A 14,857-nucleotide genomic window follows, 5' to 3' on the forward strand; every position below is an offset into this window, starting at 1 on the left:
AAAAGCTACAATCATCAACAAATTGCAACCCCAAACTCCAAGATAAAAACGACTAGTGGAATTCCTTCACTCTTTCAGAGCAGTAGAACTTGAGGTCATCCTCTGTTTTAGGAAAACAGAGGACATTCCCTCTTTTAGGAAAACAGGGAAGCATTTCTTCAAACAGTTCTTTTATGGCTGGATTTAAGTTTAATATACCAAATTGAGGACTTGAAATTCTTCATATTCAAAGTCCATTTTGGCATTCTCAGTGATCTTACACCACAAATCTTATGGTCAGAAATATCCTGAGTAGACATTATAGTGGTACTGAATAATTCGGCATCAAACTGTTAAAAGGCTGTGCCCAGGCCTCAGTCCTTTCCATTCTGCAAGTCCAATTTTGCTCCATGTTGGTCTGGCAGCAACAAGATTATTTTCCATCATTTAATCATGAATTACGGAGGCAGGCTTTTAGAGAAAGGAGACCTAATTCAATTCCAAGTAATGCAACAGGTGTATTATGTGGGACTTCATTTTGGATTACATTCAATTCTTCCCTTCTAGAGTTTCCCTCAAACTGCTGCCTCATATCTCTGGCCAAGCACATTACAGTATTAATATTTTAAAGAAATGGCAAAATAGGACCAAGTGGGACGCTCTAGAGGTGTTATTAAGCACCCACCTTAAATCTATCCTGCCTTTCACAAAGTCCTCCATTAGGCATTGGGGCCCGGCATTTGTGTTTCACTGGCTCAAACTTGCCAGCAAATGTTATACATCTGCTCTTCAGCATCTCTGCAACTTCTTTGTTTTCCACTTCCTCTTCCATTTCGCTGGGTGCCCAGAAGCGATGCTGAGAAGAACATCTAGAAAACAGAACAGTTACATCAGTGCTTTGTCATGAATATAAACCTAAATTCTAGAGAGACATTTTAACACCATCTCCTGATATATGACATACTCTTTTAAAATATCTAAACACTGCTTGAGCTACATGCCCGAATTCCTAAACAACTTTGATTTTTTAAAATATTGAATATATTTAATTCAGCTGCAAGCTAAAAAAATATATAATGAGGATTGCAAGTGATTCACTTCTCCATAAGCAGCTTCATCACATATTTTGTAAGGTCAATTTATCATTTTGTGTTTTTACGTTGTAAATAGCTTTGTGATCTTTGGATGAAGTGTGGCGTATAAATTTAATAAAATGAATTCTAGAAATGGATCAGGTTATGTCAGAAACGCTGTCTGTCATCAGACGGCTCATAAAATTTGCAAGTGTGCAGAAAGTTTTTTACATTTCAAGGTTTCAGTAAAAATGAGCAGATAAGGCTTGATGCGTCACAATTTAAGAGAGGAATTTTTTTTACATATTTTAAAAGAAAACGTGCAGTATATTTACTTAATAATCTTCCCAGAACCTGGTTGCTCTTGGCCCCAGTAGAAAAGATCTAACCCAAAAGGTACGACCGGGGCCTTGGCCTTTTCTTCTTCAGACTTATTGTTGGGTGACGCTGGTTCAGAATTTCTAGATTTGTAGGATAAAATATAAATGATGAAGAGACAACAGTTACTATCCAGAACGACAGGAAACATTCAACAATTGGCATCCACTTCACGTTAGACCTACTTCAACTTTTAGCAGGTCAAAATGCTGTGAAAAGCAAATACTTTAACTATGACAAGGAATTAACGATTCACGAGAAGACGTGCATAACTCTCAGATGATTTTCCAAGGTACTTTAACAAGAAAAGCTAAGAACAATACAACACAAACCAAGCAAGAACCACGATGCTGATTAAATACTGCCTTTGTCTTTAGAAGTCTAAAACAGTATTGTACCACTTTAAGCAGTCATGAGTTCCCCCAAAGAGTTATGGGAACTGTAGTTTGTTAACAGGGCTGGGAGTTGTTCAGAGGCTCCTACTCCCCTGATGGAACTACAATTCCCATAGTTCCCTGGAAAGAGGAATTGACTTTTAAATCACTCTGCGAATTGTAGTGCTTTGAGGGGAATACAACCAGTGTTAGAAACAGAGATATGAAAGCTAGGAGATGAACGGCACCTTAAACCTGGGTTATGGGTGCAACAATGGAATGTCAAGGTCTTATCCAAGTCGTGTCCAAATGAAGAGAACAACAACGAACATAACCTTTGGCAAAAAGAAAAGTGGAAGCAGACAGTAAAGGTAAAGGGACCCCTGACCATTAGGTCCAGTCGTGGCCGACTCTGGAGTTGTGGCGCTCATCTCGCTTTATTGGCTGAGGGAGCCGGCGTACAGCTAAGCCACTTCTGGCGAACCAGAGCAGCGCACGGAAACGCCGTTTACCTTCCCGCCGGAATGGTACCTATTTATCTACTTGCACTTTGACGTGATTTCGAACTGCTAGGTGGGCAGGAGCAGGGACCGAGCGACGGGAGCTCACCCCGTCGCGGGGATTCGAACCGCCAACCTTCTGATTGGCAAGTCCTAGGCTCTGTCGTATAGACCACAGCGCCAGATGGGCGGGGTACAAATAATAAATTATTATTATTATTACTACTACTACTATTATTATTATAATACCTGTAAAACCAGACTAACCCAAGAATATGTTCAAGGCAGGCTGATTGATGAGTACAGCCACAGGAGGGAAAACAGGGCAGGCAAGAAGACTGAGGGACTAGAGACAGTTCAGAGGATCCCCTTTACCCGCCTTCCCCTCAAAAAAGGGAGACAGACAGGACTGCCTCCTCCCTGCATCAACAGCATCTTCTCCACAGCTTTACCCAAAGTCTCTTCCTCTGCCATGAGGGTGAGCTTGGTTTAGCAGCTCAAACTTGGCCTTGCCCTTTCGGTGGTGGCAATCACTAGCTCCCAGAGGCATCGTAGTTGGTGAGGGCAACCAGGGCAAAAATCCCAAACACTAAATAAAACCTCTTCTCTGCAGGAGAGAAGCAAGGTTAATGCTCTGAAAGTTTAAGGCCTGCCTCTGTTTTGGACGTGAAATGCAAAGGGTAAGATTGCAAACGGAATATTGGTCTCCTTACAACCTGGCACCTGGAAGATGTAATCTAGGCAGTTTATCTTGGATCATTTTCCACGTTGCAGCTGCACAGGTTGGGTCAAGTTCCTCATTGCTTCTTTTAGGTTGGGAGGTTGCTGCAGATGCTCTTCCTGTCGCAAAGGGTTTTGAAGGTGATCCTGGTTCCAACCCTACAAAAGAAAAGAAAAGTTGGGGTAAGCACACATTTGCTGACATATACTGTATGAAGGAAACCTATGTCTCTGAAAAGTAACAGCTGGTCAGTTTGTACAGCGCGTTTCAGAAATGGAATACTGATCTGTGGCAAAATTCTGGTCTTCACCAAAATACTAACTCTAGCTGTATAGGACAAAATTTCATTTGTACCCATATTTCTTTAGAAAGTCCAAGAAAAAGCACCACTGCCCAATTTAGATTCCACATTAACAAATGTCTCCAACCAAATACTTTCCCCTCTCTGTCAGCAGCAGAAAATACAGAAATACAGCGTCTGATCTAGCATATCTGAGAACTTGTGACACTATAAGAGGAATGGAAATAGAATTGGAAGAGGGCAACCCAGGGGACACTCTAACAGAACCCTCTTGTTATACAGTGATGGGACAACAGTTAGTGTTCCAAGACCTGTATTTGCCACTGTGATTGCAGCTCCAATAATAAGGAAGCCAACTGACAGCCCCAAGGAGTCCTGAACTTTGTCGTTTGCCAGTTATGGAGCTGGTCTGGCCACCCTATTATGTTGGCTATTGTTAGTAGGTTAAGCATTTTGTGACTTTCTATCCCAGGCATAGGCAAACTCGGCCCTCCAGATGTTTTGGGACTACCACACCCATCACCCCTGACCACTGGTCCTGTTAGCTAGGGATGATGGGAGTTCTAGTCCCTACACATCTGGAGGGCCAAGTTTGCCTATGCCTGTTCTATCCAATCCTTGTTTCACTGCATATAGTGAGACTGCCCACGACAATATCCCTTTTCTTGCTTTGGTAGGAGAGTCCCATGCAAGAAGATCAAACCTATCCATTTTGAAGGAAATCAGCCCTGAGTGCTCACTGGAAGGACAGATCCTGAAGCTGAGGCTCCAATACTTTGGCCACCTCAGGAGAAGAGAAGACTCCCTGGAAAAGACCCTGATGTTGGGAAAGATAGAGGACACAAGGAGAAGGGGACGGCAGAGGACGAGATGGTGGGACAGTGTTCTCGAAGCCACCAGCATGAGTTTGACCAAACTGTGGAAGACAGGAGTGCCTGGTGTGCTCTGGTCCATGGGGTCACGAAGAGTCGGACACGACTAAACAACTAAACAACAACAAACAAAACTCTCTTCAAAACAATGGGCTCTTCTTCGCTACCTACTATCATCCCCCCCAAAAAAACCTTTTCAACTTCTACTAAGTTTGAAAGTGTTGTTTATGCAAGGAGATGGGGTGGGAGAACTTGACATGCAACTCTTTTCTCTCCAAGGATGAATCTCCAGGTAATACTGACCCACCCACCCTCAAACAACCACCTGCTACTGTTCAGGACACATTGCAGTCCCACATATGGGATCTACTCATGAGTAGGTCAAGTCACTGGATCTTCTAGAGCTTGGAGCCCCCGCTCCCTTTGACTGATGATGGCTTTGGTATCAGAGACCTCAGCTGAAGGGCCAGGTCACCACCTCCCCTCCCCCCAGATACCACGAAGGTCAATTTCAAATAACAGAAGCCTCTATGGGGAGGAAGGCAAATGGGCTGCAGAAAGACTTTCAGAGACCAGCAAGTTACATGTAAGTGCAATAATTCTCTCTTTCATGGGCTTTGGCAGTCTCATTTTTTTTTTGGGTGGGGGGAGACTAGAGAACTTTTAGCTAATGGAGGGGTAGAGGCTCGGTCACTTGAAGATAATCTGTTTCCAGTAAATTAAACCAAATTCATTCTAATAATTAGGCATCAAATTAATTTTGATTACATAGAGTAAAAACAAATACTCAAGAAAAATACTATTTTGGGGCAGAAAGCATGTCTGTACCAGAAACAGAACAAAGCTCGATAGCTAAAGCTAATCCCCCATCCAAACCCCTCCGTTTTCAAATATCCTTTATATTATCACTACTACAATACCCTGGTTCAAATTTATTGCAATACTTGGTTTTAGGAAGATTTTTTTTTTAAAGTCCAATCTCCTGGTGGTGTTTGTTGTTGTTTAAATTGACCAAATGGCACCTATTTGCCTGAAGCAATAAAGTAGACAGCGTTAAAGAGATAAATCAATAGGAGGAAATAGAGAGGCTGGGATTTCAGCTGAAAGTTAGGCTGCTGAATGCTGACATTATTGATTTTAGCTAGTTCAGCTGGCCTTGTAATTAAAATGTAAATTTGAGAAAGAGATTGTGTCCTGACAGAAATGGTGGGATTAAGGGGAGATAAAAGCTCCTCAATGAAAATTCAGAGAAAGTAAAAGAACAGGTTTCATCAGCCATTTGGACTTAGGAGAATCAGAAGTAGGTTGCAGTATATATTTAATTGAAAAGGGGGGGGATCCCACCGAACTAGAATGTAAATAATATGAACAAAAAGATTTGAAGAAAAAGGTTTTGCTCCCTTTCCTCCATTCTGTTCTGCGCATAGCCCTTGCTAATCCAAAATACATGTCTATCAACACAACATGGCACACAAATGACTACTTCAGGCATGCCGAAGGGCAAGTGTGTGCTGAAGAGAATTTTTATTGCCTTTTTCCTTTTAACATAAACATGTATGCACATACATGCACACACACTCCTTACCAGAAATGGATTTTCATACTTCCCATGAAGCTAGTTACATTTTTCTTTGGCTCTTGCCCACTGTTGTCATTTTACCATTTGTCCTAAACGATTTGGGTGCTGAGTTATGATGACTGTGTAACCAAAACAGGGCTACTGAGGCGAGAAAGGGATATCACTATGCTCAGGGAAGTCCCAATACATTACTACTACTACTACTACTTTGTTGTTTAGTCGTGTCCGACTCTTCGTGACCCCCTGGACCAGAGCACGTCAGGCACTCCTGTCTTCCACTGCCTCCCGCAGTTTGGTCAAACTCATGCTGGTAGCTTCGAGAACACTGTCCCACCATCTCGTCCTCTGTCGTCTCCTTCTCCTTGTGCCCTCCATCTTTCCCAACACCAGGGCCTTTTCCAGGGAGTCTTCTCTTCTCATGAGGTGGCCAAAGTATTGGAGCCTCAGCTTCACGATCTGTCCTTCCTGTGAGCACTCAGGGCTGATTTCCTTCAGAATGAAGAGGTTTGATCTTCTTGCAGTCCATGGCACTCTCAAGAGAGTCCTCCAGCACCATAATTCAAAAGCATCAATTCTTCGGCGATCAGCCTTCTTTATGGTCCAGCTCTCACTTCCATACATCACTACTGGGAAAACCATAGCTTTAACTATACGGACCTTTGTTGGCAAGGTGATGTCTCTGCTTTTTAAGATGCTGTCTAGGTTTGTCATCGCTTTTCTCCCAAGAAGCAGGCATCTTTTAATTTTGTGGCTGCTGTCACCATCTGTAGTGATCATGGAGCCCAAGAAAGTAAAATCTCTCACTGCCTCCATTTCTTCCCCTTCTATTTGCCAGGAGGTGATGGGCCCAGTGGCCATGATCTACTACTACTACTAATAATAATGCTTGCCGAAATAGGGGGAAAATAGGAAGAATAAAACTAAAGGGGGAAACCAGCCACCTGCAACCCCCCCCCCAAAAAAAATCCCTGTATAATGGTGATTGGGTATTCTGTGGCCACAGAATGCTGAGTATCTGGTGAGGGACAGGAGGAACAGAACAGAGTGTACTTTCTCCAAAAAGGCATGGGTGGCCGGCTGACGCTCTCAACAGAAGCACTCCACACTGCAACCGTTCCTTGCAGCTCCCGCAATAGTTTGGTTAAAAATGTTCTGTTGGGAAAATCTTGTTTGTATGTGCATGCATGAACACACCACGTGGTATAATATTCACTGAAATCATCATTCCTAGTGAGGGGCAGATGGGGCTCAACCACCTGGGAAGGTGGCCCATCTTGGAGAAGGAAAACTGTGATCCTAAACCTCTGCTATGAGGGAGGCAGGTGGCGCTGTGGTCTAAACCCAGAGCCTTGGGCTTGCCAATCAGAAGGTCAGCGGTTCAAATCCCCGCAACAGGTTGAGCTCCCGTTGCTCGGTCCCAGCTCCTGCCCACCTAGCAGTTCGAAAGCATGTCAAAGTGCAAGTAGATAAATAGGTACCACTCCAGTGGGAAGGTAAATGGCGTTTGGGTGTGCTACTCTGGTTTCACCAGAAACGGCTTAGTCATGCTGGCCACATGACCCAGAAGCTGCGGACAAATGCCGGCTCCCTTGGCATTTGAGCACGCAACCCCAGAGTCTTCCACGACTGGACCTAACAGTCAGGGGTACCTTTACCTTTTTAAACTTCTGCTGTCTTGCATGATATCTTCAGGAGAAGGAAAGCCTAAGGTAAGGGTACGCAACCTAAGGCCCATGGGCCGGATGCGGCCCAATCACCTTCTCAATCCGGCCCACGAACGGTCCAGGAATCAGAGTGTTTTTACATGAGTAGAATGTGTCCTTTTATTTAAAATGCATCTCTGGGTTATTTGTGGGGCCTGCCTGGTGTTTTTACATAAGTAGAATGTGTGCTTTTATTTAAATTGCATCTCTGGGTTATCTGTGGGGCATAGGAATTCATTCATCCCCCCCCCCAATATAGTCTGGCCCACCACATTGTCTGAGGGACTGTGGACCGGCCCACGGCTGTAAAAGGTTGCTGACCCTTGGGCTAAGGAGTAAACCCTACATAAATCCGGAGTGGAGTCCCTAAGAGGGTTGGATGGCACCTTGTATGCCTCCTTCCAGCAATTCCTGAAGCCAAGCTGGTGCCAAATGTCTTGTTCTGCTTTACTTTGGACCATATCAATGAGGCAGAGGGGGACCTTGTTGTCTTGACAGCTCAGGACCCCCATATACACTGCCCAGGCTTATGGCCCGGGGAGGCCACTTCACTGCTGCTAACACAGTGGTCTGGCTTCACCCCCAGAGGTGCACTCCATTGTCTCTCAAGACAGATGGATGCCAACAATCACGATCTATTAATGACTGGAAAGTGACCAATTGTAACACCAATTTTAAAAAGGGATCTGGTGAGTGGCGAGGTCCTGGAAATTACAACCAGGAAGCTTAAAGTTTCTTCTGGGATAATTCGTGGTAAGCCTTCTCAAAGGTAGAATTACCAAGCATATAGAAGAACAAGTCTTAAAGAAGCAGAACCAGTATAGCTCCAGTCTCACTAACCTATTTGAGGTATTTGTCAAGAAGCAGCTAGATAGATGTGAGCTGGCTGATAAAGTATACTTGGACTTTTAAAAAGCATTTGACAAAATACATCACCATATACCGTATTTTTCGCTCTATAACACGCACCCGACCATAACACGCACGTAGTTTTTAGAGGAGGAAAATCCGTAGGCATGCCACCTGTAGGCATTCCCTCCATAACACGCACAGACATTTCCCCTTACTTTTTAGGAGGAAAAAAGTGAGTGTTGTGGTGCAAAAAATACGGTATTTCATCCGACTCCTGAATAAGCTTAGCAGTCATAGAATAAGAGGAGACAGTTTCTTGTGTATCAGTGAAGAACCAGGAAACAGAGAGTGGACACGTCTCCCATTGGTGGGATGCAGAAAGTTGAGTTCCTCAAGCAAGGCCAGATTTAGGTTTGATGAGGCCCTAAGCTACTGAAGATAATGGGGCCCTTTATATGTCTAGCTGTCCTTTGTCAACAACAAATTGTGGCTATTTTTTTGTGCTGAACATATGCTATATAGTAATTTATGGACCTAATAGGTATCTAAAGCCATTTGCAAATAACAAAATATGTTTTTTTATCAAAGTATATTTTTATCTTATATTTTGGAAATGTACATTTTTTGTTTTCCTATGAATTTTTTTCGGGGGCCCCAAGAGAGTGGGGCCCTAAGCTATAGCTTGTTTAGCTTATACGTAAATCCAGCACTGCCCACAAGGATTCATATTGGGACCTGTGCTTTTACATAAATGATCTAGTTAAAGGTGCCAAGGCACCCAAATTTGCGGCTAATAATGCATTGTTCAGAGTGGTTAAAACAAAAAGGGGTTGTGGGGGCTCCAAACAGATCCCTCCAAACTGGGTGAATGGGAAGTAACACGGCATATGCAATTCAATACAAGCAAGTTTAAAATGACGTACAGTGACATAAAATCCTATTGTCACATATATACACTAATAGTGCCTGAAATAGAAGTAACTGACCAGGAAACAGATGTGGTGATTGTATTGGATAGCTTTGATAAAAATGCCAATCCAGTGTGTGGCAGCTGTAAAAGAGGTGCAGCACTGACACTGAAGTGGAGACATTGGGATCCTACTCCATACAAACAGTTTTTGGCGACAATTCATGTTTAATGGAGAGTGCGCTGTGAGCATGCAATTGGTCCACCATGCAGAAATTATTTATCAAGTAGCACCTGAATGAGTCCCGTCCCCCCTTATACGAGGTTCTCTTGTAATTTCCAGCCTATTTGTTTTAATTACTTTGACAGAAATTTTATTCTTTATACAATGTCCTTAATCATGTGTTCTCCTTTGTATGTCTACAAAACCATGTATGTACATCACATTGTTTTGTAGCTATACAAAGGAGTATATATGTTTAGGGAAGTTTTTAATATTTCATGCTGTATTGTTTTTAACACTTGATTGGAAGCCGCCCAGAGTGGCTGGGGAAACTCAGCCATATGGGCGGGGTATAAATAATAAATTATTATTATTATTATTATTATTATTATTATTATTATTATTATTATTATTATTAGATGAAGGACATTGTATAAAGAATAAAACTTTTGCCAATGTAATTAAAACAAATAGGCTGGAAATTACAATTCCAAGAGAACCACATGTAAGGGGGGGAGTGGGATCTGCAAGAAAATGTTGCAATGGATCTTCCCCTCTTATAGGAATATGAGGGAGTTGCCCTGCTAAGTTTATTATTTAGTGTATTTCTGCAAGCCTAGAAATTTCTCCAAGCATTCCGACCTTTCAGTCTTGCTGATCAGTAGCCCCTTTTTGGTTCCATTTCTGCCTTCACCTGTCACCTGAGTTTGCTAGTAAGAAGAAGTGATAGTCTGCACCCTGGAAAAATATCGATCGATAACCTCGCAAGACGAATGCCTCGCAAGACGGAAAACTCGCAAGAAGAAAGAGTTTTCCGTTTTTCGAGGTGCTTCGCCAGACGAATTTCCCTATGGGCTTGCTTCGCAAGAAGAAAGCCCATAGGGAAATCTCCGGGGACCTCTTTTAAAATGCTGGCGGTCGGGAGCAAAGACTTTCGCCCACCGCCGGCCTTCAGAAGAGGTCTTTGCTCCCGACCGCCTGCCTTCCCGGGATAGCGGAGAAGCGCTTTTGAAGGCAGGCGGGGGGGAGCAAAGACTTCTGAAGGCCGGCGGGGGGCAAAAGTCTTTGCTCCCCCCCGCCTGCTTTCCCGGGACAGTGGAGACTTCTCCGCTGTCCCGGGCAACCTTCGCTGCCGCCCGCCAGCATTTTAAAATCGCCCCGGGACAGCGGAGGCTTCGCTGCCGCCCGCCAGCATTTTGAAATCGCCCCGGGACAGCGGAGAAGTCTCCGCTGTCCCGGGGGCTTTTAAAATGCTGGCGGGCGGCAGCAAAGCCCTCCTGTCCCCGGAGCTTGCGGGGCAGGAGGTGGGGAGAAGGGCTTTTCTTCCCACCGCCAGCCTTCAGAACAGCCTTCTGAAGGCTGGCGGTGGGAAGAAAAGCCCTTGTCTCCCCCCCCCCCCCAGCCTTCAGAAGAGGTCGGGGGACAGACTGTCCCCGGACCTGGTCTGAAGGCGGTTTCCATAGGAACGCATTGATTGATTTTCAATGCATTCCTATGGGAAACCGTGCTTCGCAAGACGAAAAACTCGCAAGAAGAAAAAACTCGCGGAACAAATTAATTTCGTTTTGCGAGGTTCCACTGTATTGCATATTCAGTATTGCATTACATGCAGAGGTACTTTGTTTTTTTTTACACACAACAGTTTTTTGTCTGAGTACATATCCATCTATTGTTGTTACAACTGTTGCCTGCATGCTCTTTAAAACCACTCTTTCACAAGTCAAATCACTCTTGGTGTCCATTTATGTATGCATTCCAGACAGAGGAAGACTGGGGTGTCAACTTATATGACTACAGGCATACAAAACAACAAGCAAACTGCAAAATGGTTGCCATCCTGAGAGATCAGGTGCAAGTGTAAATAAGGATTATACAAATGAGAGGTCATTAAAAACCCTGGTAATGTTAATTTGGCATGACACCCCTTAATGGGTTATGTCTTCACACTTCAGTTGTCTAATCACCTAAATTCTTTTACAAATTTACATTTTATCTTGCACATGGAAACTCAAATCAACTCACTCCTCCTCTCTCTCTTATTACAATATCTATTCAAACTCTCAATTCTTGCCTTAATTTGCAGTTAGAATATACGTTTTGACATATTAAAAACCCCAGTGCAAAGCAAAAAAATAACTAACTCAAAACATAACATTTTGTCCCTTAAATTAAGACTCTGACTTGGCATATTTGAACACTGACTCATCAAGAAAGTATTGTGAATCGGGATTAGTTAGTACAAGGATTGTGAACTGATGGCTTTAGACACCAACACAACCCCCACCCACTGACTGCACAAAGAGCCCAACCATTTTTAATTCATTTATTTTTTAAATGGTTTAAGTTGTAAATAAAACTTGCCTACTTGGTATCTCATCTTAAGTCTTTTCTAATGCTTGTGCAACAATAAGTACCGTATTTTCCGCTCTATGAGACGCACCAGACCACACGATGCACCTAGTTTTTGGAGGAGGAAAACAAGAAAAAAAATATTCTGAATCTCAGAAGCCAGAACAGCAAGAGGGATCGCTGCGCAGTGAAAGCAGCAATCCCTCTTGCTGTTCTGGCTTCTGGGATAGCTGCGCAGCCTGCATTCGCTCCATAAGACGCACACACATTTCCCCTTACTTTTTAGGAGGGAAAAAGTGAGTCTTATAGGGCAAAAAATACGGTATTTGAAGCAGGGGTGGCTAGCCTGTCTCTGCTCCATATGCTGTTGGATTGCAACTCCCATTAGTCCTGAGCACTGACCATGCTGGGTGGCAATGGCGGGAGCTTCAGTCCAGCAGATATGGAGGGCCATCCCTTATTTAACGTACTGAGCCAATAACTCTATATTCCCTGGCTAATAAAACTTGTTTCCCCATGGTTCAGGAGCCCTGCTCAATTAAGTTACTTTCCCTCTTATTTGTGTTCCTAAGCACATTCTTTCTTCAAATATTCCATGTTCTAATCAAGGGTAAAATTTCAAAGAATCCTGTTTCAATATAGATTGTGGTCATATAATGCTAGAGTCCTTGGAATCATAATACAGTGGTACTTCGGGTTAAGTACTTAATTCGTTCCGGAGGTCTGCTCTTAACCTGAAACTGTTCTTAACCTGAAGCACCACTTTAGCTAATTGGGCCTCCTGCTGCCACTGCGCCGCCAGAGCACGATTTCTGTTCTCATCCTGAAGCAAAGTTCTTAACCTGAGGTACTATTTCTAGGTTAGCGGAGTCTGTAACCTGAGGTACCACTGTACATGTACTTTAATATTCTATCTTTTATTGCAATTTGGGACATCACCTTCTTCTGATCAGTTTACTGGAGTATTCAGATGAGAGTTTGGTTATGAACTGTTTACCATACAAGGTCCTATATATTACTGAGCAAATGGCTTTTTTAAATTATTGCTATGTGTACTGAGCTCAGTTTCTTTGGTCCCCTTGCCTACTTTGTTGTTGTTTATTTGCATTATGTCTTCCAATCTGAATAGATCATAAGACCGTGATGAAGATATTTCATTCATTTAGAAAATACTCCATACTTTATTGTACATGTCACATGTCTTGTTTATAACTCTCATGTGCGTACACAGGGTGCAATGCTGTGCATGACTACATTCGCTCCTAATTAATGCTTGATGGCAGTAACTTTATTAAAACAGTCAGTTTGCGCAACACATTTCCAACACCCATACCAATGAAAACTCAATATATCTTGATGGAGGGTGTAACTGAAAAACGAGAGAGAGAGAGAGAGAGAGAGAAGAATAAATCAACATATCAGCCATCTAGACAGGAAGCAGAATTCACTGATTGAAAAATCACAATGAAACAAAGACTAACAATGATTTAAATCAAGTTTCCTCTTATTATTGTTTACTGAATTTATATACCGCCCGATACCCGGAGGTTCCTATAGGGTGGTATTCACTGTGAGTAGAAGCCACTCACAAGAACTACTACCTGAGCTTTGCCCCCTTTCCCCATGCTCCCTGAAAGTGACTCGAGGGGGTGGGGGTTGGAGAACCCCCAGAACACTGTTGGGAGGGGATGGGAAGGACGGGGGGACTGTTTCATCTGGCAAGCTCAGTGGTAAAGTCTGCTTTTGATGCGGTTTTACTCCACTTCAGGGGCCAGCAAACTTTTTCAGCAGGGGGCCGGTCCACTGTCCCTCAGACCTTCTGGGGGGGGCCGGACTATATTTTTTTTTGGGCGGAGGAAATTAACTAATTCCTATTCCCCACAAATAACCCAGAGATGCATTTTAAATAAAAGCACACATGTAAAAACGCCAGGCAGGCTCCACAAATAACCCAGAGATGTATTTTAAATAAAAGGACACTTAAAAAGTAAAGGTAAAGGTACCCCTGCCCGTACGGGCCAGTCTTGACAGACTCTGGGGTTGTGCGCCCATCTCACTCAAGAGGCCGGGAGCCAGCGCTGTCCGGAGACACTTCCGGGTCACGTGGCCAGCGTGACAAAGCTGCATCTGGTGAGCCAGCGCAGCACCCGGAAACGCCGTTTACCTTCCCGCCAGTAAGCGGTCCCTATTTATCTACTTGCACCCGGGGGTGCTTTCGAACTGCTAGGTTGGCAGGCGCTGGGACTGAGCAACGGGAGCGCACCCCGCCACGGGGATTTGAACCGCCGACCTTTCGATCGGCAAGCCCTAGGCGCTGAGGCTTTTACCCACAGCGCCACCCGTGTCCCATAAAGGACACTTACTACTCATGTAAAAACCTGCTGATTCCCCGACCGTCCGCGGGCCGGATTTAGAAGGCGATTGGGCCGGATCTGGCCCCTGGGCCTTACGTTTGCCTACCCATGGTCCACTTGATGGCGTTTGGAGTACTCTAGGAATAATCACTGTCACTTGAAGTCCAGGTGGCTAGGAGTGCCTACATATGCTTTGGTTGGTGAGTCAACTATGGTCCTTTCTGAACACAGATAGCCTAGCTACACATCCATTATTTATTATTTATTATTTATTTATTTCATAAAAGTTAGGGAAGCTTTTAATGTTTAATAGGTTATTGTATTTTAGTGTTCTGTTGGAAGCCGCCCAGAGTGGCTGGGGAAACCCAGCCAGATGGGCAGGGTATAAATTAATAATAAGAATAATAACAATACTACTACTACTACTACTAATAATAATAATAATAATAATTATACACCGCTTGATTGGAAGAAACCTCTATGTGGTTTACAAAAGCAGTTTCTACTGAACTGCTTTCAACAGAAATACAAAAACCAAGACTATCGAGATTTCATGTATGTGTGCATATGTTTCAGTCACCATCATGTGCCACTTCAAGGCACAAACCACTTGTTAAAAATCAGCGCACCTAAGTGAATACAAGTCTTATTTTGGTTAACGTGCCCTTGGAAAACAGCCCTATTTCTTCAAA

General features: G+C 43.6%; 1 protein-coding gene across 3 annotated transcripts in view; it reads right to left on the bottom strand.

The window, feature by feature from the left end:
- UVSSA (UV stimulated scaffold protein A) overlaps window positions 1-14,857 on the bottom strand; it is a 53,672-nt gene that overhangs the window by 12,536 nt on the left and 26,279 nt on the right. For 2 of the 3 annotated variants that reach the window (XM_053387775.1, XM_053387773.1), the window contains 3 exons: window positions 3,018-3,183; window positions 1,388-1,513; window positions 665-848 (listed from right to left, as the gene is read on the bottom strand). In XM_053387775.1, coding sequence (XP_053243750.1) covers window positions 665-848; window positions 1,388-1,513; window positions 3,018-3,183 — 476 coding nt within the window. The remainder of the gene's footprint in view (window positions 1-664; window positions 849-1,387; window positions 1,514-3,017; window positions 3,184-14,857) is intronic. The other variant, XM_053387774.1, reaches the window with a different exon arrangement.

The sequence above is a fragment of the Podarcis raffonei genome, chromosome 5 (assembly GCF_027172205.1).
Source record: "Podarcis raffonei isolate rPodRaf1 chromosome 5, rPodRaf1.pri, whole genome shotgun sequence".
Classification (NCBI taxonomy): domain Eukaryota; kingdom Metazoa; phylum Chordata; class Lepidosauria; order Squamata; family Lacertidae; genus Podarcis; species Podarcis raffonei.